At 38.1% G+C, this 23,325-nt stretch overlaps 1 protein-coding gene across 2 annotated transcripts in view; it reads left to right on the plus strand.

Annotated features, from left to right (window-relative positions):
- LOC149072088 (uncharacterized) overlaps window positions 1-23,325 on the plus strand; it is a 265,882-nt gene that overhangs the window by 130,794 nt on the left and 111,763 nt on the right. The window contains exons 1-2 of one of the 2 annotated variants that reach the window (XM_089246589.1): window positions 114-165; window positions 7,866-8,005. In XM_089246589.1, the coding sequence (XP_089102715.1) occupies window positions 7,867-8,005 (139 nt within the window). In that variant the 5' untranslated portion in view covers window positions 114-165; window position 7,866. Of the gene's footprint in view, window positions 1-113; window positions 166-7,865; window positions 8,006-23,325 lie in introns of those variants that run through there. The other variant, XM_089246588.1, reaches the window with a different exon arrangement.

A 23,325-nucleotide genomic window follows, 5' to 3' on the forward strand; every position in this document is an offset into this window, starting at 1 on the left:
GAATTTTTGTAAATAAATAAATTTGGTGATTGTTGACAAGTCGTCTTATAATGAGATCAGAGTGTAGTCAGATGTGCGTTATCAAATCAACACGGTCGACACCCAAATGTGGTGACGTGGTGTGGAATGGCGCAAGAACATTATTTGGCACGTGGCTGAATAAAGGTAGGCTGGATTCGTATGTTCACTTTCTCGTGTGTCCTCTGGGGTGTTAATAGTGCAATTCCGTTCGTATTGGTATTTAAGCTAACACGCTCATAATAACGGATCCGAAACCTGGAAATTCAGGAGATGAGAAAGTTGAATCCCAATGTGGTCGTGTGTCTGTCAAAGTACCAAATTTTTGGCCAAACAATGTGAAACTATTTTTTGTTCAACTAGAGTCCAGTTTCAGGGTTGTTACTGTTGAGCAGACAAAATTCGACACATTAGTTGCTTCGTTAGACCCTGAAACACTGTCACATGTTACTGACGTAGTTTGCGACCCCCCTTCAAATCGGCCTTATTCTCAGCTAAAAGCCCGTTTGCTTTCAGAATTTGAAATTTCTCACACGAAAAAAATTCAAACATTACTTGAGAATGTTGAGTTAGGGGATCGCTCACCCTCAATGTTGTTAAGGCAAATGAGAGATCTCGTTGATGATATTTTTTTGAAAAATTTATGGTTGCGTAGATTGCCGATCACAGTGCAAACCGTCCTGGCCATTAGTTCCGAAAATTTGGACAAATTGGCACAGATGGCAGATAAAATTTGCGAATGCACTCGGTTTGCTCGGAATGTCTCGGTTGCTTCCGTAAATGTCTCTCATTTGACTGCTGGTAAAAGTGATGAAAGCGCAACACTAGTTGATCTCAAACATTAGGTAAATGAATTAACAAAACAAGTAGAGAATTTGACAGAGTTGAATCACCGTCTATCTAACAATAATCGAGGTCGATATCGCTCTAATTCTAGAAATCGTAATGCAGTAAAAAAAGAAAATTGGCTTTGTTAGTACCATTTTCGATTTGGAGAAAAGGCAACTAAGTGCGTTTCGCCCTATTCCTATGGGTCAAAAAACGAGTCAAGCCATCAGAAGTAGCTGCGGCTTCTGGGAATTTGGTTTTAAGTCGCAGGCTTTATGTATAAGATCGCTTAAATAAGTCTGAATATTTGGTATATACAGGTAGCAATGTTTCATGCTATCCCAGATCATTTGTGAGTAAAGAAACTACTGCTAGCACATTTAATCTTTATGCTGTGAATGGGACATATATAAAAACATATGGTGTCAAATTGCTTACTTTAGATTTAGGATTACGCCGTACATTGCAGTGGCCATTTATCGTTGCCGATGTCAGCAAACCTATTATAGGGGCTGATTTTTTTACAGCGTTTTGGTTTGCTTGTTGACATTAAAAAACGCAACTTAATTGACCCTTTGACAAATCTTGTGTCTCATGGTCGTGCCGGTTTGTGACATTCAGGCAGTAAAAACAGTTTCGGACAAATCTGTGTATGCCGATTGGACAAATCTGTGTATGCTCAAGTATAAAGGAATCACGCAGTTAAATACTGCACCTCAAAATACTGTAAAGCATAACACATTACATTTTATACCTACCGTAGGACCTCCTGTTTCAGCTAAAGCACGCAGATTAAATCCTGCGCAGTTGAATATAGCCAAGCGAGAATTCGATTATATGCTGGATAAGGGTATTTGTAGGCCTTAAAAAAGTAATTGGGCCAGCCCTTTACACATGGTTCCCAAGGGTTCGTCTGACTGGCGACCCACGGGTGACTACAGAGCTCTGAACCGCATTACTGTACCAGATAAGTACCCTGTACCACACATTCACGATTTCTCGCATATGCTCAATGGAAAGTGCATATTTTCTAAAATTGATTTGGTTCGCGCCTACCACCAAATTCCAGTTAATCCACCTGATATACCCAAGACTGCCATAATAACACCATTTGGGTTATTTGAATTTCCATTTCTAAATTTTGGCCTCTGTTCAGCAGCACAAACTTTCCAAAGATTTATCAATGAGATTATGCGTGGTTTGGACTATGTTTTTTCATACATTGACGATATTTTGGTTGCTAGTGAGAATCCGGAGCAGCATAAGCAGCATTTGGAAGAAATTTTTAAACGTTTTTTGGAATATGGTATTGTCATTAACGAATCTAAATGTGAATTTGGCAAAGAGCAAATTGAATTTTTAGGTCACACAATCAATCAAAATGGTTGTTGTCCTACTAAAGAAAAAGTTGATGCAATCTTGAATTTAGCCAACTTAGACGATTTTTGGGGATGATAAATTTCTATCACCGTTTTATTGTAGACAGTGAGGTCATTATTGCACCCTTAAATAAGTTACTGGTTGGGGCAGAAAACAATGACAAGCGGAAAATCGAATGGAATTCGGACTTAGACACAGCTTTCGAAAAAGCAAAAAATGCCATGGCTGAGGCAACTTTATTGTACCATCCTTCAGCAAATGCTAAAATGGCTTTGTTTTTAGTCCCCGATGAACGTTTTTCACATGTTCATATAGACTTGATAGGACCACTTCCTCCGTGTCATGGTTTCCGTTACTGTCTAACGATGGTAGATAGATTCACGAGATGGCCCGAGGTAGTGCCACTATCCGACATGACGGCTGAAAGTGTCGCCAGAGCGTTGGCACATGGGTGGATTGCACGATTTAGTACACCTCAGAGGGTAACATGCGACAGGGGTGGACAGTTTGAATCTGGTCTTTTTCAGGCTCTTTCCCGAATGCTTGGCATCCAAATTGCAAGGACGGCTGCATATACTCCACAGTGCAATGCAATGGTGGAAAGGTTCCATAGGCCACTCAAGCAAGCATTGATGTGTCATATGCTAAAACAAGTCCTGGAAGGCCTCGACTCAGACTGGTATGAAGCTCTCCCATTGGTTCTTCTTGGGTTAAGGTCAGCATATAGGAGCGACCTTGATGCCTCAACAGCCCAGCTGAGTTATGGTTCCTCACTTCGTCTTCCTGGTCAGCTGTACGACGATCAGCCATTGTCTAACTCTCCCGACTACATTGCCCGATTGTAAAAGATCATTAGTTCTCTGAAACCAACGTATCCTGTGCGGCATGGACTTCCAAAGATCTACGTCCCGAAGGAGCTCACCACCTGCACTCATGTCTTCATCCGCCGTGGTCCCTTCAAGAAGTTTCTCCAGTGCCCGTACGAAGGTCCATTCCGTGTTGTGCGTATATTCACCAAGGACTTCGTAGTGGAAGTAAATGACGAAGAAAAGGTGGTCAACATCGACAGATTAAAGCCGGCATTTTTGCTGTTGGATGAAGCCGTTCAGGATGACTCATCACGTTCCAGTGACAGTTCCAGTGATAAGAACAAAACTTACATCTCCCGATACGGTCGCAAAGTTCGGTTTCGTCTCACAAATGAAGTGTGAGACTGGCGGGGGAGTTTCGCGAACACTTGGCGTTAAAAGTGACTACGCAGATTACGCGCGCCAAGCGACCGGAAGAAGAAAAAATATACAGTTGTTGCGAGTCAGTGTAAATAACATGTTGATGTTTTTTCGTGTGTGTGAATTTTTGTAAATAAATTAATTTGGTGATTGTTGACAAGTCGTCTTATAATCAGATCAGAGTGGAGTCAGATGTGCGTTATCAAATCAACACGGTCGACATCCCAAAATTATGCATAGTACCCAAGCATCATTGGTTAATTTAATAAATAATAAAAATTGTAGCTTTTAGTGGCGATTATGCATAATAACCATGCGATAAAACATGATAAAACGTATTATGTATATGATATACATAATTCATACATGTATTGTAACAATATATTGGAGTACGATAGTAAAATTTATTATTATATCGGGGCACGATCGTCAAATTTGTTATTATATCGGGGTCCGACTATATTCATGAGACATAACTCATTTGGAATTTTTTTTCGTATTTATAAAATTCCCCAACTACGCTAGGGAATTATTTTTTTTATATGCAAATTATCAAAAACAATACATTTTGCAGGGCCGTCATTTCAACTTTTTCCAGGGAGGGGAAAATTTTTCCGGGGGGGGGGGGCAAGAAACATGCACTCAATATATTTATAATTATATATATATTTGTATATATATACCATTTTTAGTGTATTTTCAAAAGCCAGGGGGGGGGGGCAACGTAAAGGAGGTGGCGTTCTAATTGCAGTTAATAAAAACCTGCAAAGCACTGAATTGGCTACATGGTGTTGTTCCGCAGAATCTATATGCGTTCGGGTTAGGCCTTCCGATCATCACATAGTCACTATTTGCAATGTTTATTTTCCACCTAAATCTGTAAGTGCTGATTACATCGAGTTCTTTCAAGCTGTTGAAGAAGCATTCCCTGTTTCGAAAATGCATGAGCTTATGATCATAGGTGATTTTAATGTACCCAATATTGATTGGTCAGTGGATCCACCTCAACCTATCTCAGCTTGTGAAATTGTAAATATTTTGTTGGATAACCTGGATTATCATGGGCTGAAACAAGTTAACACAGTGCCAAACACCAATCTGCGGCTTCTCGATCTTGCCTGCCACAATCGGATATCGTACCATATGAAACACTGTGAATGTTCTCTAATTATAGAAGATAGGCACCATCCGTCACTTGAAATTTTTCTCCAAGTTCAATGCCTGGCGAAATACATAAGAAATTGTGGAATAACTTCCTATCAGTTCAGTAGAGCCGACTTTGTTAAGCTGTACCACTTGCTAGGATATTTGAATTGGGACAGCCTCCTTCACATTAATAACGCTGACTCTGTGATGAGTCTATTCTATGAAAGTCTGCATCGGGTACTCGGCTCTTGTGTTCCACAAAAGAAAGCGCATCGACATAAATTCCTTCCATGGTCCATGTTTCAACAGTGAAATCATTAACAGCATAGCCATAAAACATCAAGCTAGGAAAAAATATCTTCGTACCGGGAGTGTGGAGTCTAAACTTCACTTCTGTTTGGTCACACGCTTATGCAAGGAAAAAATTCAAACTGCATATAGGAACTACTTAAAACATATTGAAGATGGTCTTCAACGGGATTCTTCATTGTTTTGGAAATTCATAAAGTCCAAACGAAAACGTGACATTATTCCAAGCACAATGCACTTTAATGGCTCTACTTCTTCAACTGGCCAAGAAACAGCTAATGCCTTCGCGGATTACTTTGAATCTGTGTTTACGAATAGAAATATTTCTTTACAGTCGATTCCACAAGGGCAGTTTTTGACTGAAACTGGCCTCTTACATCTCGCCCATATACAGTTTAGGGAAGCTGACGTCTTATGTGCTATAAGGAAGCTCAAGTCATCCAGGGCCATCGGCCAGATGATATTTCGGCTTACGTAGTCGAAGGTTGTGGTGAATTACTGGCACGTCCGTTAACAATTATATTTAATAAATCATTGAGTACAGGTTGCTTCCCTTCGTCGTGGAAATTGGCAAGCATAGTTCCCATTCATAAAAAGGGCGACACATCCAATGTAACTAACTACAGACCAGTTTCGATTCTAAGTTCGTTCGTCAAAATTCTTGAATCATTGGTTTATGAAAAACTATATAATCACTTTCCGCCTTCATTGACTCCGTTTCAACACGGTTTTGTTCGCAAACGCTCAACTGTAACTAGCCTTGCGAACTTCATCCATGATCTGTCGGTTGCTCTTGACAATGGGGAACAACAGATAAACACCATATACACAGATTTTGCAAAGGCTTTCGATCGCGTAGGTCATCATGTACTCTTAACGGAATTACGCTCCCAACTTTGTTTGTCAAATGAATCTATAGCTTAGTTCGCTTCCTATTTGAGTGATAGAACAAACGTCGTTAGGCTGCCATCAGGACATCTTTCTAAACCATATACAAGCACGTCTGGTGTTCCTCAGGGGTCCAATCTTGGTCCATTACTTTTTCTTATCTTTGTAAATGACTTAACGTTGTATCTTCAAAATAGCCGCTGCCTCATGTTCACTGATGATCTAAAATTTCATCGATCAATTCAGTCCATAGAAGACTGCTTGGCTGTTCAAAATGATATATTGCATCTGAATGATTGGTGTCGTGACAATCTTGGTCTGAATGTTTCAAAGTGCAGTGTCGTTTCATTCACGTGAAAGTTACATCCATTGCTTTACGATTACACCGTAGATACAGCAGCTATAGAAAGAAAGAGCATGGTAATGGATTTAGGTGTAATTTTCAAGAGTGATTTGAACTTTATCGCTCACGCGGAAAGTGTCTTGTCAAAGTCCAACAAGTCACTTGGTTTTCTCGTATGGTCGTCTGGGCCATTCACCTCAGTTCCAGCGATGGTACGACTGCATTTCGCATATGTCTTACCCTCACTTGAGTATGGCTCAGTGATATGGGGACATATTCTTGCAGTGATGAGCATACGTATTGAACATGAACAGAAAAAGTTTTTGAGGTCATTATTCCGGAAGACATTTGGTGTGTACGTCCCAGATGCGCCTACTTCGGATCTTCTCTCTTTTTTCAAGATGACATCTCTCGATAGCAGACGTACAAAGCGAGATCTATCATTCCTTCATAAAGTTCTTCGCGGCAGAATCGACGACTATTATCTGACGAGCCTAATTAATATCTCCGTGCCATTTCGCGAGCGATGGGTTCATAGTTCCCGAAATGTTTCTTATTTACCTTGTGCACGCACGAACATTTTAAATGCTTCACCAATTTTGCGAGCATGCGGTTTTTAATACATTATAATACGGGTGAATTCCCAGATATATTTCACAAGGATTCCATGTTCTACTAGGTGCTATATGAATTTGTATATATTTTATGTTTTCTCATCTATTTTGGACATTTTGTCTCCCTCATATTGAATTCTCAATGTTTGCTTCCGTTGAGCATATATATTTTTGTATTATATGTTTGTTGATGATTTTATTTTTAACGTGTAAATTATTATTATTATTATTTGCTTTTCTATTAATTTTCATTACTTGTATTTTTCGTATTCTTATGTCCGTGTGTTTCCCATCTCTGTAATTGGGCTCAGCCTGTTCAGGTGTGTAAATAAATAAATAAATAAACACTCCTGTAAATCTGGGCGAGAGAGAGACTGGCCTCGACAATTCATTAGCACATTCCCTCAGGACCCTGGGATAGATAACATCTGGTCCTGGTGCTTTGCTTGCACATTTAATGAGAAAACATAAAATATATACAAATTCATATAGCACCTAGTAGAACATGGAATCCTTGTGAAATATATCTGGGAATTCACCCGTATTATAATGTATTAAAAACCGCATGCTCGCAAAATTGGTGAAGCATTTAAAATGTTCGTGCGTGCACAAGGTAAATAAGAAACATTTCGGGAACTATGAACCCATCGCTCGCGAAATGGCACGGAGATATTAATTAGGCTCGTCAGATAATAGTCGTCGATTCTGCCGCGAAGAACTTTATGAAGGAATGATAGATCTCGCTTTGTACGTCTGCTATCGAGAGATGTCATCTTGAAAAAAGAGAGAAGATCCGAAGTAGGCGCATCTGGGACGTACACACCAAATGTCTTCCGGAATAATGACCTCAAAAACTTTTTCTGTTCATGTTCAATACGTATGCTCATCACTGCAAGAATATGTCCCCATATCACTGAGCCATACTCAAGTGAGGGTAAGACATATGCGAAATGCAGTCGTACCATCGCATGTTTTTGTGTAACACAGAAATTAAGCATACTTAGTACGAATACAAAAAAATATATAATACATAAATTCAGTGAAAATCCAAACAATATACGAAATAACATCATCTTGAATGATGAATTACTTGTTACTATTTAATTTTAGAATGTTCAACCGAGTAACGTGCTGGAGCGTGATGGTTTTAGCTGTTGTGCTGGTTCTCTGCTGCTTCACGGAGGCAAGTGGTCAACAGTTTTATCCAAATGGCCGTTACGGCAGAAGAAGTGTGATCCCTCCTATTGATGGTAAGTCACTGTAACATTTTGATTCTAAAATTTTTCAGAAAATATTTCATAAAGTATAACACAACGTACCGTAAGGTAAGATAACATAAACATGAAGTCAAGAATTGTTTTTCGTGAAAATATTCTATTCCGCAGTTGTTAATGATCAGTATTGATACGAAGGCCGATGTATCAATTAAAATTTAGACATTACAATTCAAGATATACGGAAGACTGGATGTTGTGAAGATATTTATTATTTCAGATGTTTATTTTTTAAGGAAGGAAAAAACTCATCTCTGCCTCCACCGGGAGTCGAACCCGGGTCCCTCGATTGCCGGACGAGTGCTCTGACCACTAAGCTACAGAGGAGATAGAGATTTTCCTTCGCTAGAGCGTATATATGCCGAACGGAACCGTGCAATGGACGGTGAAACCGATCAGCTAATAGCTCATTGACGACGAGCCACCAGAGGGCTATATATATGACATGAATGTCGCTCTCCACTTGTTAACACAAGATATACGTGTTATACTATACGTGATATACTATATCTTGTGTTAACAAGTGGAGAGCGACATTCATGTCATATTACAATTCAAATAAATACTCTTAACTCCAGGTTCTATTGCTCCTGTTTATTCCACATCCATTCTTCAATTAAAACTTTAAAATTTGCATATTTATTTAATTAACGCGAGGTGGCAAGTTGTGGGAGAGAGAAAGGGAGTGATTTATGGACTCGCCGCCAGGAGGGTCTTCTTCCGTCGCTGTTCACTGCCACTCTGTCTTGGCGTTTTTTCTTCTTCCTGAAGGTCTCATCCAATATCGCCAAACGACACCCTCTTGTGCGCCAACTGGCGTAGTGTTATCAAATTATCACACAAATTATCTCTCTATATCACACCTCCCCCTTTGGAAAACTTTCCACCGATAAAATTGATGACTGAGAGTTCACTAACTTTACTTTATTTTTACTTTTTATTTTTATTTTCATTATGTTTCGCAATGTCCACAAGTGTCCATTCTGCCCACCGCTTTGCATGCTGGTGTGTGGCTTCTGGTGCCACTTGGCCTGGTCGACGATGCCTCGATGATAGTGCTGCGATGGTGACGACTTGACAATATCTCAATGTGCCGCTGTGGTGGTCGAGTGGTCATAATGACGGACTCGCATCGTGAGGATCCGGGTTCGAACCCCACCGTCGCCATGGTGGTGGTCGGCTGAAGTTGGTTTCCTGTGGTTCCCAACTTCGAGGCGCAAATGCGAGCCGATCTCCCCATTAAAAAGTCTCGCCACAGAGAGCAACAGGCCTACAACGATTAATTATTCAATCATTACACTTCACTCGTAGTTAGAAAAACTGGTAACAGATGGCAGCACTACACATAACAAGCATTACGCAGAAACAAACTTTACGTCAGGTTTCACTACACGTACACACACATTCCCGCACGTACCAATTCGTTAGAGGTTCCGCAAAGGAATATGGACGAGGTACGTGTGTGGTTTAGTACTAGTAGTAGTAATATCTCAATGTGGATGTGTGCATATTTCAAAAGGCCACTCCTTCCCTCTCCACACTTACCACCTGTACAGATTTGCCAAAATTTTGATTTATATTCAATTTGGAGAGACAATGCATGTGACTATATACCAAAACAATTGAGTAGAGAGTGACGCCAGAACAAATAATACACATTCACAAAATTCAAACATATACATCAATACCATAAACGCCATTATCAACTCAAAATTCCTGTAAATTGAGAATTCAAGAAAAAATTTCAATATTAACGATTGCTTCGCTCTGCAATGATGAAGAAAAAAAACTCATTATACACATTCACCAACTCTAAAAAAAAATTTTGATTTTTGCTCTATCTCAACATCATGCAATCTCAACTCTAGAACAAATTCAAATTCCTTGAAAATTCAATCTATTTTCATATACAATTTGACACACTGCAATCGAAACAATGTCTGGCTCAAATAGTTTAAATTCAACAAACAAATTGTATTCAAAAATTTCCATCTATACTGACTTTGTATTTACAACAGGAGCTTGTTCGAAATTCAAAATTCATCCAAAATTTAAAATGTGATGTGTGAATTCGTTGTGTTTTTTACACTGTTATCAAAACATTCGAGAACAACCAAAATTAAAATTTGTTATTTCATACAATAATTATCAACACAACTATCCTTGAGAACTGCAACATTAAAATTACTGTTAACTTTTAAATTAATCTGATTTTATATATATATGCATTTTTGTTTCATATGTCGAACTGCAACTCAACCACGGGATCAGTGTGGAGGTGTTAAAGTTATGCATAGACGTACCAATCAATGACAATTGTATCACCTCAACACAAGTTATTTTACAATGCCTACACTGAAAAAAAAAATTGTGTTTTAGGCATGGATAACATGTCTCATGAAAGTATATCTCAAAACACTCATATAATCAATCAGAAAATTTTGCATCTTGAAAAATTTGAATGGCATCATTTTAAGTGTTAAATTCTTGGCCTTAGGTCGTACCTGGCTTGAGGTTCGGGGTTGCCATTCGCCTCAAGTTCACCTTCTGGCTCACCAATTGCATTCCCTTCTGTGATCACCAAGTGCAAGTGTGAGAATCGTTGAGTGTATGGGATCATTCTGTTTACATGTGTGTTAAATGTTTTTCTAGTGTTATGTGCATGACGAGCTTTATAATTAACTTTTGAAAATCTCTCCAACACTCTAAAGGGACCTAATTTAGGTTTGAGCTTCCGTGACAACCCTGGTTTTAAGTTTGGAGTTTTTATATAAAACATAATGACCCAATTGAATAATCAAATTTTTCATTACTTTTTCCGATTCTACTGTGAGCTGTGATGTTTAACTTCTTGTTCCTTTAAATTTTGCAAAACTGAAATACTTCATTCAATGTTTGTACCAAGTGTTGTATGTACTCAAATTTGGACTCGTGTGTTTGTTTCTGTGTTCAAAGTGTATGGTAATCTGATATTTCGACCATATTCCAAAAAGAATGGTGATGTGTGTGTTACTTCATGTATTGATGAATTCAATGCTAACATTGTTTGAGGCAAACAAGTGTCCCAATCATCATTATTACACATGGAAGCTAAAATATTTGGCCTTTTCTACTTGTCCATTGACGTGTGCAGAATATGTGGAAATGTGTCTTTTCTGTATACCATTACAAAATTCAGTAAATTCTGCACTAGTGAATATATGTATGAAATATCTATCATTATCTGTAATTAATTTGCGTGGACAGTCTCTATGTTCAATGTAATTGTTGAAAAACGCTTCAGCTATAGTTGTCGACTCAAAGGCAGACAGTGGAACGAGATGTGTGTATTTCGAAAAAGCATCTATCATGGATAGAACATAACTGTGACCTGATTTAGTAGTTTTTAAGGGACCAAACACATACATATGACACCTTTCACCCGGACTCTCACTTTGATCTACTGGCTCATTTGGGGCAGAAGTGACCCTGAAAGCATTGAGACGAGAAAGACAGGTTGTGCACGAGTTTACAAAATTCTTAGTGTGTACATGTTATTCCAAAACAAAAATTCTGCTAGACGATAGTATGTCTTGGTGAATCTCAAATGACCTCCTGCTTCTGAATGTACAGACTCCAACACTTTAGCTTTGAGGCAATGAGGGACACAAACTTGTTTTCGCACATCTTGACGAGGGGATTTTAAGTGTCTTTTTGACAAATGTATCAATATACCTCTCTCGTCAATCAGGCAGTTTCTATACTTAGGATCTGTGTTAGATTCTTAAACATTTTCAATTACTACTTTTAATTTATTATCGTTTTGTTGCTTTGATGAAAGTTCATCAGGTTCAGGAAAAACTATAGTGAAACTGTTGACTGTGCGAGACAAATGGTCAGTTACTGCGTTTAATGTTCCCTTTACATAACATATCTCATAATTAAATTCTTCTAGTGCCAATTTCTAATGCAATATTTTAGAAGTTGGGGTTTTATTGGATAGAAAGCCCTGCAGAGGTTTATGGTCTCTGTAGACCTTGAAATTTCTTCCAATTAAAAATGGTCTAAAAAAATTCCAAAACAGTGGCACTATACTTAGATTGTGACTGATTCAATTTCTTAGAAAAGAAATACAAGGGTTTCACTTCACCATTGGGGTATTTCTGTTCAAGTACTGCACCTACACCTTTACACGATGCATCTGTTATCTGCAACTCTGCTGAGGGATCTGGCAATGCCAAAACAGGGGGCTTTAATATAGCACTCTTAATGTCCTCGAATGCAGCTTGAGCCTCGTCATTCCATACGAATGGTACATTTTCTTCAAAAGTGTAGTTAAAGGGTGGGCACGAGAAGAAAAATTCTTTATGTACCGACGATAGAACCCACTACAGCCTAAGATGGATTTTAGTTGTTTCTGGTCAGTGGGGACAGGAAATTCATTAACGGACACGGTCTTATCCTTATCTATCATCATACCCTGAGGAGTAACTATGTACCCAAGAAATTTACAAGATTTTGTGAGAAACTGACATTTTTCGGGATTGAATTTGAGACGAACATCTTCAAATCTCTGAAGTGCCTTTTCTAATAACACCAAGTGTTCGTCAATAGTCTTAGTGAACAAAATTATACCATCTATGTATACAAGAGCACCGTTGTGTAACAAATCACCAAGAACTTCCTTCGCAATAGACTGAAAAGCCTAAGGTGAATTTTTCAATCCAAAACACAACCTATTAAATTCATATTTGTCACCGTCAGGTGTAGAGAACGCTGTTTTGTGTCTATCATCTGGGTGTAGTGGTATCTGATACAAATACAAATACAACGCCACAACAGGCAAAATGCCCAACGAGGTGGCTGATAAAAAGATGCCCATAAAAATATGGATGGCATATGTTTCAAAAATACAGCAACCCAATTAAAAATGCAATTAACACAAATTACAAACAATATATACACATGATAAAATATTATACAATGCCCATAAAGAATACTTATGGTTGTCTTATTCTAAGAATGGATAGCTTCTCGATTTACCCCAACATGTTTATCGTATTTCTTTTTAAACGTGTCAATTGTGTTACAATTTACTACCTCCGGGGGTAAGCTATTCCATTTATTAACAACCCTATTGGAGAAAAATTCCCTGCGACACCATAACCTTGCATTGTCCCTCACCAATCGATACTTGAACTTGAACTACCAGACAGATACCCACGTTAATATTCCTTACGGAACCTCTAACGTAAAGGGTATCTGTTGGAAAAGTAGCAACACCTTCCCCAGCCCATCAAATCCATCCACCCTACCCGATCAAACATGAGAACACTTTTTCAAAGTACATGGGGGGGGGGACGTAAAATATATATAGTAATTTACAAAATAATGTGAAAATTAAACATTTGTGGAAGCACAATGCACGTCACAGTTCAGTATGTATGAAAAGGGTGGGGGAAAACATCAGTTATATATACTATATATCAGTTATATAACACTGGAAAACACAGAACAATGAAAAATAAACATCTGTGGTAAGCACAATGCAGGTCACAGTCCGAGAGAAAAAAAAAAACGGGGAACAACAGAAATGCAAATATGAAGAACACGGAAATGTAAATATGAAGAACACGAAAATGCAAATATGAAGAACACGAAAATGCAAATATGAAGAACACGAAAATGCAAATATGGTAAGCACAAGAAATATTCAAATCTTAAGCATCTGTGGTAAGCACAATGCACATCACAGTCCGTTCAAGTACATATGTATATGAGGAATAGAAAATAAACATCAGTTAAATCACTATGGGAAACACAAAAAACAGTAAAAATTAAACATCTGTGGTAAGCACAATGCACGTCACAGTCCTTTCAAGTACATATGTATATGAGGAGTAGAAAATAAAAATTAGTTAAATCACTATGGGAAACAAAAAACAGTGAAAATTAAACATCTGTGGTAAGCACAATGCACGTCACAGTCCGAGAGAAGGAAAAAAATGTGAACACATTTTTACAATTTCAGCGTAGTCATTAGATTTGGGGTGTCGATGCTGATCTGGCCATCGATCTAGTCACCATGGTGAAGACAGGGATGTCTTCACCACTCTCATCAGATTCAAAGAGATCTTCTTCATTTTTGCTGTGCAGTAACGACAGATTTTCCTCTAGAAAGTTGATAAGTTTAATGATGTCAGCCCAGTTTTTAGTTTTTATTACTTGACGTTTCCAGACGTGGAAATGTTTTAGATTAATCGGGGGCTGATGGTAGGATGCAGTGCTTGGACACGACCAAATATAGTGAGGAAATGTTCCGATTTCCCCACAAGCACATAATTTATTTTTAGATATTTTAAATCTCCTTAAGTAATACGGAACAGGGCCATGCTCACTATATAGGATTGTCCTTTCTCTAATCCATGGTTGGTTGAAGATTTTGGTCTTATTTATGATTTGGAAGACCTTTCTGCCCCGTTGTTCACCATCAATCCATCTGGACTGCCAAGTTTCTTTCGCTACACAAAGTATCTTGTGTTTGGCATGAGACCAGGGAGGAAAAACATCAGAGTTCATATTTTCTGATGAAGTAGCTGTTTTAGCAAGTGCGTCTGCTAATTCATTCCCTTGATTACCCACATGGGCCCTGGTCCATGAGATGAAAGTGTTGGGCTTGTCAATTAGATTTGCTCTGATTTGTCGTACAAGTCGGGTGGGGGAAAAATTATTTCTAAGCGCGAGAATACTGGAAAGACTGTCGGATATAATCTGAATAGGTTCGTTCTCATGTAGTATATGGAGAATTGCCTGATGAATAGCATACAATTCTGCCTGGAAAACAGAGTTGAAGTCTTGGAGCCTTTGTGACCATTCGTGTATGATGACGTTGTTGCGAAAGACGACAAAAGCCGAAGCAACTCCATTAGAAGTTTTCGAGCCATCCGTATATATTTTGATGGCAGTTGGAATGTCTTTTTCTTCAGTGATGAGCTGATTATCTTGAAGATCTATGGCTGGATGATGAGGCCATGAGGTTATTTTTTCTTCGTATGCAGATGCTAGTAGACTGAAATCGTTACATATGACATTGTGTCTTAATAGAAGGAGTCGGCTTCTTTTCGATATAACTTCTATTTGAAGGTCCAAAGGTAAATTTCCAGTGGAAAGTTGTAACACATTAGTTGGCGTAGTATTATATGCACCTGTTACAAAAAGTAAGTATTGCCTTTGAGCTGTCAGCATCTTGCGTTTCATTCTGCAGGTGGGGTTTGCAAACCAAATACTCGATCCATAGGATAATTGGGGGATGATAATGGTTCGATAATAGATATTTCTGAATAGCCTGTTAATACCCCACTTGCTGCCCCCAATCCTATAGAAAGACTGGAGTGTTTTATGAGCTTTAAGTACTTGTTGGTCAATGTGGTAGATCCAGTTAAATTTTTCGTCAAAATTGATTCCCAGATATTTAAAGTTCCGTGTTCTTTTGATGTGTTGGTTATCATATTGGATTTTCAGGCGTCCTTTCTTTCTATAAGGCCAGAAATATGCAATCTTGTTCGTTTGAAGTTGCAGGTGATTAATTTCAAGCCATTCTTCTATTTCTTTTAGACATCGGGTGGCAATTTCATTGATGGATTTTGATGTGTTGCTTGATACTATAAGAATGATATCATCAGCATATGCTTGTAGGCATACATCGTCTGGCCATTGATGTTTGAGAAGGTCGTTAATAATAACATTCCAAAAAAAAGGACCACTACAGGAGCCCTGAGGGCATCCCTGTTTCTGTGTCTTTGTTGCAGGCCCTCTATCTGTCATGATAGATATACTTCTTTTTTCTAAAATACTTAAAGTGCTTTTAAGTAAATTATCAGGTATTGTTGAAATTGACGATAGCCTATTATATATGAGCTCATGGCGAAGATTATCGAATGCTGACTTGATATCGAGAAGGATCACAGCAGAGAAATTACTCTTTTCTTTTTGTCGTTTCAATTCTTGCATCATGTTGTCTATTGCTTTTTCTGTCGATTTCCCTTTTCTAAATCCAAACTGTAGCGGATGGAACCAATTCTGTTTGTTTAAGAAATAATCCATTCTATTTATGAGTATACGTTCAAATATCTTCCCAGCATTCGATAATAATGTTATGGGTCTGTAAGAGTCAAGGTCTTCGGGCTTCCTCCCTTGTTTCAGAAATAATAATAGCATGCCATTTTTGAAATGTTCCGGAAAGGTTCCAATGTCCAGGCATTTATTGAACAAGATATAGAATAGAGAAGGGAACTGACAATGAAGTTTTTTGATAGTTCTGTTACAAATTCCATCCACACCTGGTGCCTTTCTATTGTTTAACTTGTTAATGATTCTTGTTATCTCCATGTGTGTGATAGTCTTATCTCTTGTGTGCAGTGGAATGTCACGAGATTGGAGATCGGTGTTCCGGATCGGATCTGGATAAATAAGATTTAATTGACGTCCAGCTGCTTGCACAATATCTATTTTTTGGTTTTCTTGCAAATGAAGAAGGAGCTGCGGCGGGAAATATTTGTTGTTCTTCGTTGTTTTAAAGCAATTCCCGTAAGGTTCTTTCATTCGGCTGCAATATTCATACCATTGTTTTTTCTTAGTGCTTCTAATTAGTTTCTTGAAAATAGCACGCTTTTTCTTAAATTCTAGTATATATCCTGGTCTGTCATCTTCTTTTACGTAATTTATTTTTCTTTCCATTGCACGAAGTTTCCGCTTTTCTTTAGTCAAATGTTCATTCCACCATGATAATTTGGAAATAGTTTTGGGAACTTTTAAAGTGAAAGTATTACTGCATGCAGTCGTTAAAAGATCCAAAATTTTCTCTACTAAGGTTAGTGATCCTTGATTATTATATGTATCTTGGTGTTTCAGCTCGTTCAATAAATTGTTCAGAGGTTCTTGCAGCTTTTTGCAAAGCAACCTTAATTTTCTCTCTGTTACGTGATATCGAGGATAAGATGAAACACAAATGCTCTCAGAAATGCTGATTCGAATGTACTTGTGTTGGCCCAAGGTGTCTTTGTCGCTTATTTCCCACGAAGTAGAAGCCGAAAGCGTTGGAGAATTGCAGAAGGAAAGATCAGGCCATCCTTTAGACTTTCCGTGCACATACGTTGGAGTTTGTAGATCTTGATTGAGTAGTATGAGATGATTCTTTTGTAGAAATTGTAAAATTGTTCTTCCTCTGGAATCTTCATCTCTGTAGCCCCATAACGAGTGATGACCATTCAGATCCGATCCAATCAATATAGGTATATTTTTGTTGCTCTTTATTGTTCTTTCAATTTCATCAATTGTAGAAGATAAGTTTTCGTACGGAGAAGAGTATGCCGAGATGATAATGAGATCACTGTTATTCAGACATACTCTAACAGCTGTGGTGGAAGTTGTATTGCATACTGTGGCTGGATGAATGTTGGAATTTGTACATACTATTGCAGCTTTATTGTTGGTGGATGACCATCTATTCCAGTGCGGTGGAAGACCGTGCAGTTGTCCGTTTTTGGTGCACGGCTCTTGCAGCATTATGAAATCAATTCCTTCTTTTCCGGCCATTGTTACGAACGATTCGGTTGTGTCCAGTGCACGGTCAGCGTTATACTGTAAAAGTTTGATGGGCCCCTTAAGACTTTGCTGAGACATAGTTTTAGTGTGCAGTAGATAAATTTTAGCTTGAAATTGTTTTTTATTCAGGATTAATTTGAATTCAGTGAAATTGCGTTTTTAGACACACTGATTTCGATGATGCGTGCCCTTCTTTTTTCTAAAATTTATATCTTATGTCGCTGGTTATTTCTAAGTGAAGTTTAAGTTTGAAGTTATTGGTCACCTCCGAACTTATAATTTTCGCTGCTAATGGATCTGTGCAAGTCAGTACGAGTTGATTTCCATTTGCATCTGTTTTAATAATGTATTCATGCAGGTTACTGTATGTCAGTTGTTCTTCCAAATCATGTACGACTCTATTGATGTCACCATGATCAAGGATGTTGAAAGTTAGTCGAGTTCTGTTTATGTCCATATTGCGAAAATTTGTAGTGCGATTCCATCCTGTTCGCTGCTTGGCCAAACTTGCATTTTGTTGGCGATTATACAATACACTACCAGATCCAAACCTGAAAATTGGCGGGTGATTATTCACAGGGTTTGGGTTATTCTGAAGGTATGTAGTGAAATTCTTAGGTTGTGAGATGAGTCGAGGATTCTTTTCCTGGAAAATCTTTTTATCATGAGTCCAATGTTGTGGGTGACCAGAAATATTCTTCTCCGGACAAATGACATATATTGTTTGTCTCAATAAGTGATTGTTGAGAATAAATTTTCTTATTTTGAGACAATCCTGAATGGTATAGCAGTCAATTGCCGTGCCATTTTTTATATGTCTGATGGCATGGATATTGTTTTCAAATTTCTTTATTATAATTGGACCGGTGGTATCAAATTGTTTCGAGTTGGATTTTTTATTTTTGTATAATAATACTGTATGTATTCGTTGTTTTAGATTCTTTTGGTTCCTCCTATAAGTGACTTTTTGAAAGGGCAAGGTATTACAATCTAACTCGTCTACAATGACATATGAAGGTGCACTGTCATCTTCGTTTTCATTATGTGAGGTTAACGAATTGGTTTTTTGTGTTAAAGGAGAAGAAATTCTTGGACATGGAACTTGTATCATCTTGTCTTTCCTAGTTGCCAAAGTTGTGTCGCTAGTTGTAGAGTTTTTTTCTGGAGTATTTGTTTTCTTCTCAACATTGTCCGAAGTCTGAGTAGAAGCATCTTTTAAATCATTATGGGAGCTAAGAGCCCATAAATTGACAATTTCTAACAATTTTTCCGCTTTTTTCCGCATTTGAGTTGGAATTCCGAATTTAAACGTCTTGCCTTCGCCTGTGGAATGTCTTATGATTTGTATGATCTCCTGGAAGATGTCCTGGATGTTCAAGACATTATTCTTGTAACGCTCTGTAGCAATGATTTCCATCCAGTCTTGTTCAGAGTACTCATGTGATGTGGAGGCTATGGGATCATTTTTATTTTTTTCTTTGCTCCCATTAGAATTTGTTGGTTTTCTTTTCAATGGGTCGGATAGTTTACCTTTAACAGCAGGTCTATTGGTCTTTTTGCTGATTTTCTTCTTTGTATGTTCATTATTGTCTTTGTCATCTGGATTCTGTTTAGTTTTTGCCCTGTTGGTATTCAGGAACTTTTCAGGACTTTTAAGGTCACGAATAATGGTGCCGTTCTCTGGATCCTGTTTGTCAGATACAACTCGTGGATTTGAATTTTCCGTTGACTTATCAATATCATCTTCGCCTCCCAGCTTATTTCCATCATTAATGTATTTATCATTATTGTTTCCAAATGGTGAGATCATGTAGAATTTGGATGGAATGACATCAGTAGGAGTAAAAACAAATGTCTGTGATCCTAATAACAATCTGGTGTTCTGTTTCTCTGACTCAGTTGTCTGTGATCCTAATAACAATCTGGTATTCTGTTTCTCTGACTCAGTTGTCTGTGCTACTATTTCCGCTTGCAAAGGTACGTGGTTGGAGACCGATGCCGGGGACGATGACTGTGCATTAGTACCTCCTTCATTATTGAGCTTATATGCATCAGTTAATTCTACATGATGTCTTTTCTCTTCCATTGATAGCTCGGTGATAATGTCCATGATTAAGTTGTTGATTTCTCCATTGTTGTTTGGAGTAGAATGGTGATCATTCGAAAGTCCAACAATACCAGAGAATATATCTGATACAAGAAAACTTGGAGAGTCCAAAAGGTGATCATCAACATTTTCATCAGTTTGAGCTTCCACCCCAGAAATTTCATCTTGTATCTTCAGTTCAGGGTGTATAATAGAGTCGGTATTGAAATTTTGACCATCAGCAAGTGGGTCCTTTTGCTCAGATGTTGTCTCTGTTTTAAAAGAGCCTTCTGTTGTCTCTGTTTTAAGAGAGCCTTCTGTTGTCTCGGTTTCAAATATGGACGACGTAGGTGACATCATTTCAATACGGGAACTATTGGAACACTCCGTCGATCTTTTATCAAGATATTCCGTCATTGAGTCTTGTATTACCTGTTGTTGCAGGTAGGATCTAAGATAATACCTTGACTTCCTCCCCATTTTTACTAATGATGCCTCGTTGTAATTACAATCCAAGTCCAGTGAGACATCAAATTCTGTGTGGTTTTTCATAATTTTCTTTGAAGGTGGGTTAAATAAAAAAATAGTTTCAAAAATATACGAAGAACACTTTTTTTTTTTTTTATAAATTTTTCAAATTTTGCAATTTATGAAATGTAAAATTGGATGTCAATCATTCTATATATACATATAAGTTAGTATGCAAATTTTTTGCTTTTCTTCACCACCAATATATAAATTGTCACATCCAACCCGGTAACCCGCGAAATTGACAAAAATTACTGAGCTGCAAACACAGAAAATTATAGGATATGAAAGTAATGTGCAAATTAATTAAAGACCGTTACAAAACGAACAAATGAAATCGAGCCAACAGTTTTCAGGATAGTAATGTCGGTGGCAACAATTTTGTACTTTAGCTAGGGCAGATCATTGATATAACCACAAATACAAATTTTCCAAAATATTGTATGGCAGACAATAATACCAGGGGCAAAAAACAAGAGGAACATGTTGCATTGGGCTTCTATTAATTACAGCAATTTATATTTGATATAATTTTGAACTCAACTGGCAGTTTAGCTTTTGTTTACATTTTCAACCATAGAGGTCGCCCATGATCGTTGTCGCCGAGAAGTTTTTTTTTTTCCTTTTTTGGAAGAGGGGGGGGGGGGAAGACACAGGCACATTCACAGTTACTATGTTGACAGTTATTTTTCAATTATGTTTAATTGAAATCCGGAGGCGTATTATTCATTTTCGATGAAAGTTTGAAGAAACTCACCCAATGTTTTTTCTCTTTCCAATCTCTTTCTTTCAACTCAGACCCAACGGTGACCGTTAAAACTTCGCCACGGTGGAACAGCAATAACTTTTGAATTTGTAGACAGATTCCCTCAAACAAACACCAGAATACTCCTCACACATTCTTACGTACATTACCTACATTTTATTGCACAATTTTTTAGTATAAACTATTAAATAATCAACAAAAGCACAGAGCGCTGAAAACGGTGACTGACGATGACGACTCTAGATGGCGCTCGCCCCAATCGATACTGGTGTCCCCTTGTAAAAGCAGTCGATTGGCGGTGTACTAAAAGTTCATGGTCCATCCTATCCATCCCATTGAAAATTTTGAACACTTCGATCATATCTCCTCGACACCTGCGTTCATCCAATGTAAACATATTCAAAAAATGAAGTCTTTCTTCATAACTCAAGCGCTGTGTGCCAATAAGGACACGCGTAGCTCTTCTCTGCACCCCTTCAACCAAGTCTATGTCCCTCTGTAGGTATGGTCTCCAAAACCTTACAGCATACTCCAGTCCAGGACGAACTAAGCCTCGAAAAAGCGGAAGAATGACTTTAGGAGAACGCGAAGAGACCATTTTGAAAATGAGACCAAGCATTCTATTCGCTTTTTTGACAACCGCTGAACAATGTTCAGAAAACTTAAGTCGCTCGTCAATGAGAATTCCCAAATCGGTGACTCTAGTTGCATCCGGGATAGTGACACCATTCAACTCGTAAGAGAACCGTGGGTTGTTCGAACCAAAATGAGCGACCATGCACTTATCTACGCTAAACGTCATGCTCCATTCATTTGCCCATGCTGCAATCTTGTTTAAGTTGGTCTGGAGCAACTCCCTATCGCTTTCATTCCCGATTACCCCCATTAGCTTCACATCATCTGCGAATTTGCTAGTAATTCCATCGATACCCTGATCGAGTTTGTCGATAAAAAGTGAAAAAAGTATGGGGCCAAGGATACTTCCCTGAGGAACTCCACTTGTGACGTCTGTCCAACCAGAGAATTCCCCGTTCACCATAACTCGTTGCGACCTATCTCTTAACCACGATTCTATCCAATTCAGCAAGTTGCCCCCTATTCCAATCTCGTGTAAACGATTGATTAAAAGCAGATTTCACGTCCAATGCTGAAAAATAGTTTGAACCAGATATCTCGTGTGTGTAGAATGTCATCTAATGTGGGAATGACAAATTCTTGTGTTACTGTGATTTCATTTAGCCTACGAAAGTCAAGAACTAGGTGTCACTTAGTTCGCTGCTTGACAAAAAGTGCTGGGATGTTATATTGTGATTGAGATTTATATACGATTCCAGCCTTTTCTAAGTCACTGCGAAATTCAGATCTCAAATTGTAGGGGATTTTATATACAGGACATCTTATGGGGTTTTCGTGTTCTAATGTGATTTCGTGAGGATCAGTTAAAGCTGCTGACAACTCAATGGTGGAGCTAGCAAAAGCACTCGAATGTTTCAACAAGAGTTTCAACAGTTTGGTGTTTGAGATGTGTGTCGACACCATGAAGAGAAAAATCCTTCTCACACAAAAGTGAACATCTGAAACATGAATGTCAGTGGGAATCTCTTCGAAATTGTTGACAATACAAATTGTCATACTTTTATTTAACATTATTGGGTTAGTGTTAGACAAGTTAGTGATTTTTACATTGGTTTCTCGTTGGTCACTGTTTGCGTTAACAATAGGACATGTTATCTCTACACCTTTATGTTGCAATTTGGGACTGATAACAACTCCCGCTTCTACACTAGAATGTGGCAAAACAGGTATATGAACATTAACAATGGTGCTTTGGTTAGGCGGCAAGTAGGTTTTATTAGGAGGATTAACTTCATAGATATTTCTTCCCCATTCAGATTCGTTGATTTTCCTCCCATCAAGATTTACAATTGGTACAGTGATGTCATTAAATTTCAAATAGTTATTCTTCTGTAAATGATAGATTTTCTACTTTTCAGAAAGTCATATCTCAAAATAGCCTGAGCAACAGCTGTCGTATGGTCCGCCACTTGGCGATTTTGGCGACTTTTTTCGGCGCCAAACATGTCCGACAGCCCGACTAAAATTCGCCAAGACCGTCCGACACTACGGGCGCCGAAAAAAAATCGCAGCATGAAAAAAACAATAACAGTATAACAAATAACAACTGTAAAAATAAATACTCTGATTTCTGGTTAATAAATAAATAAATACTCTGGCTCTAAATATTCTCCGAGATTTCTGGGTTAAAAAAATTTTATTTTTAAAAAGCCATGGAATATATCAATGTTTTTTCTTCGCATGACAGCCGGAACAAAA

The sequence above is a fragment of the Pholcus phalangioides genome, unplaced genomic scaffold (assembly GCF_987345545.1).
Source record: "Pholcus phalangioides strain wild (caught in Gottingen) unplaced genomic scaffold, Ppha-v1.0 ptg000017l_1, whole genome shotgun sequence".
Classification (NCBI taxonomy): Eukaryota; Metazoa; Arthropoda; class Arachnida; order Araneae; family Pholcidae; genus Pholcus; species Pholcus phalangioides.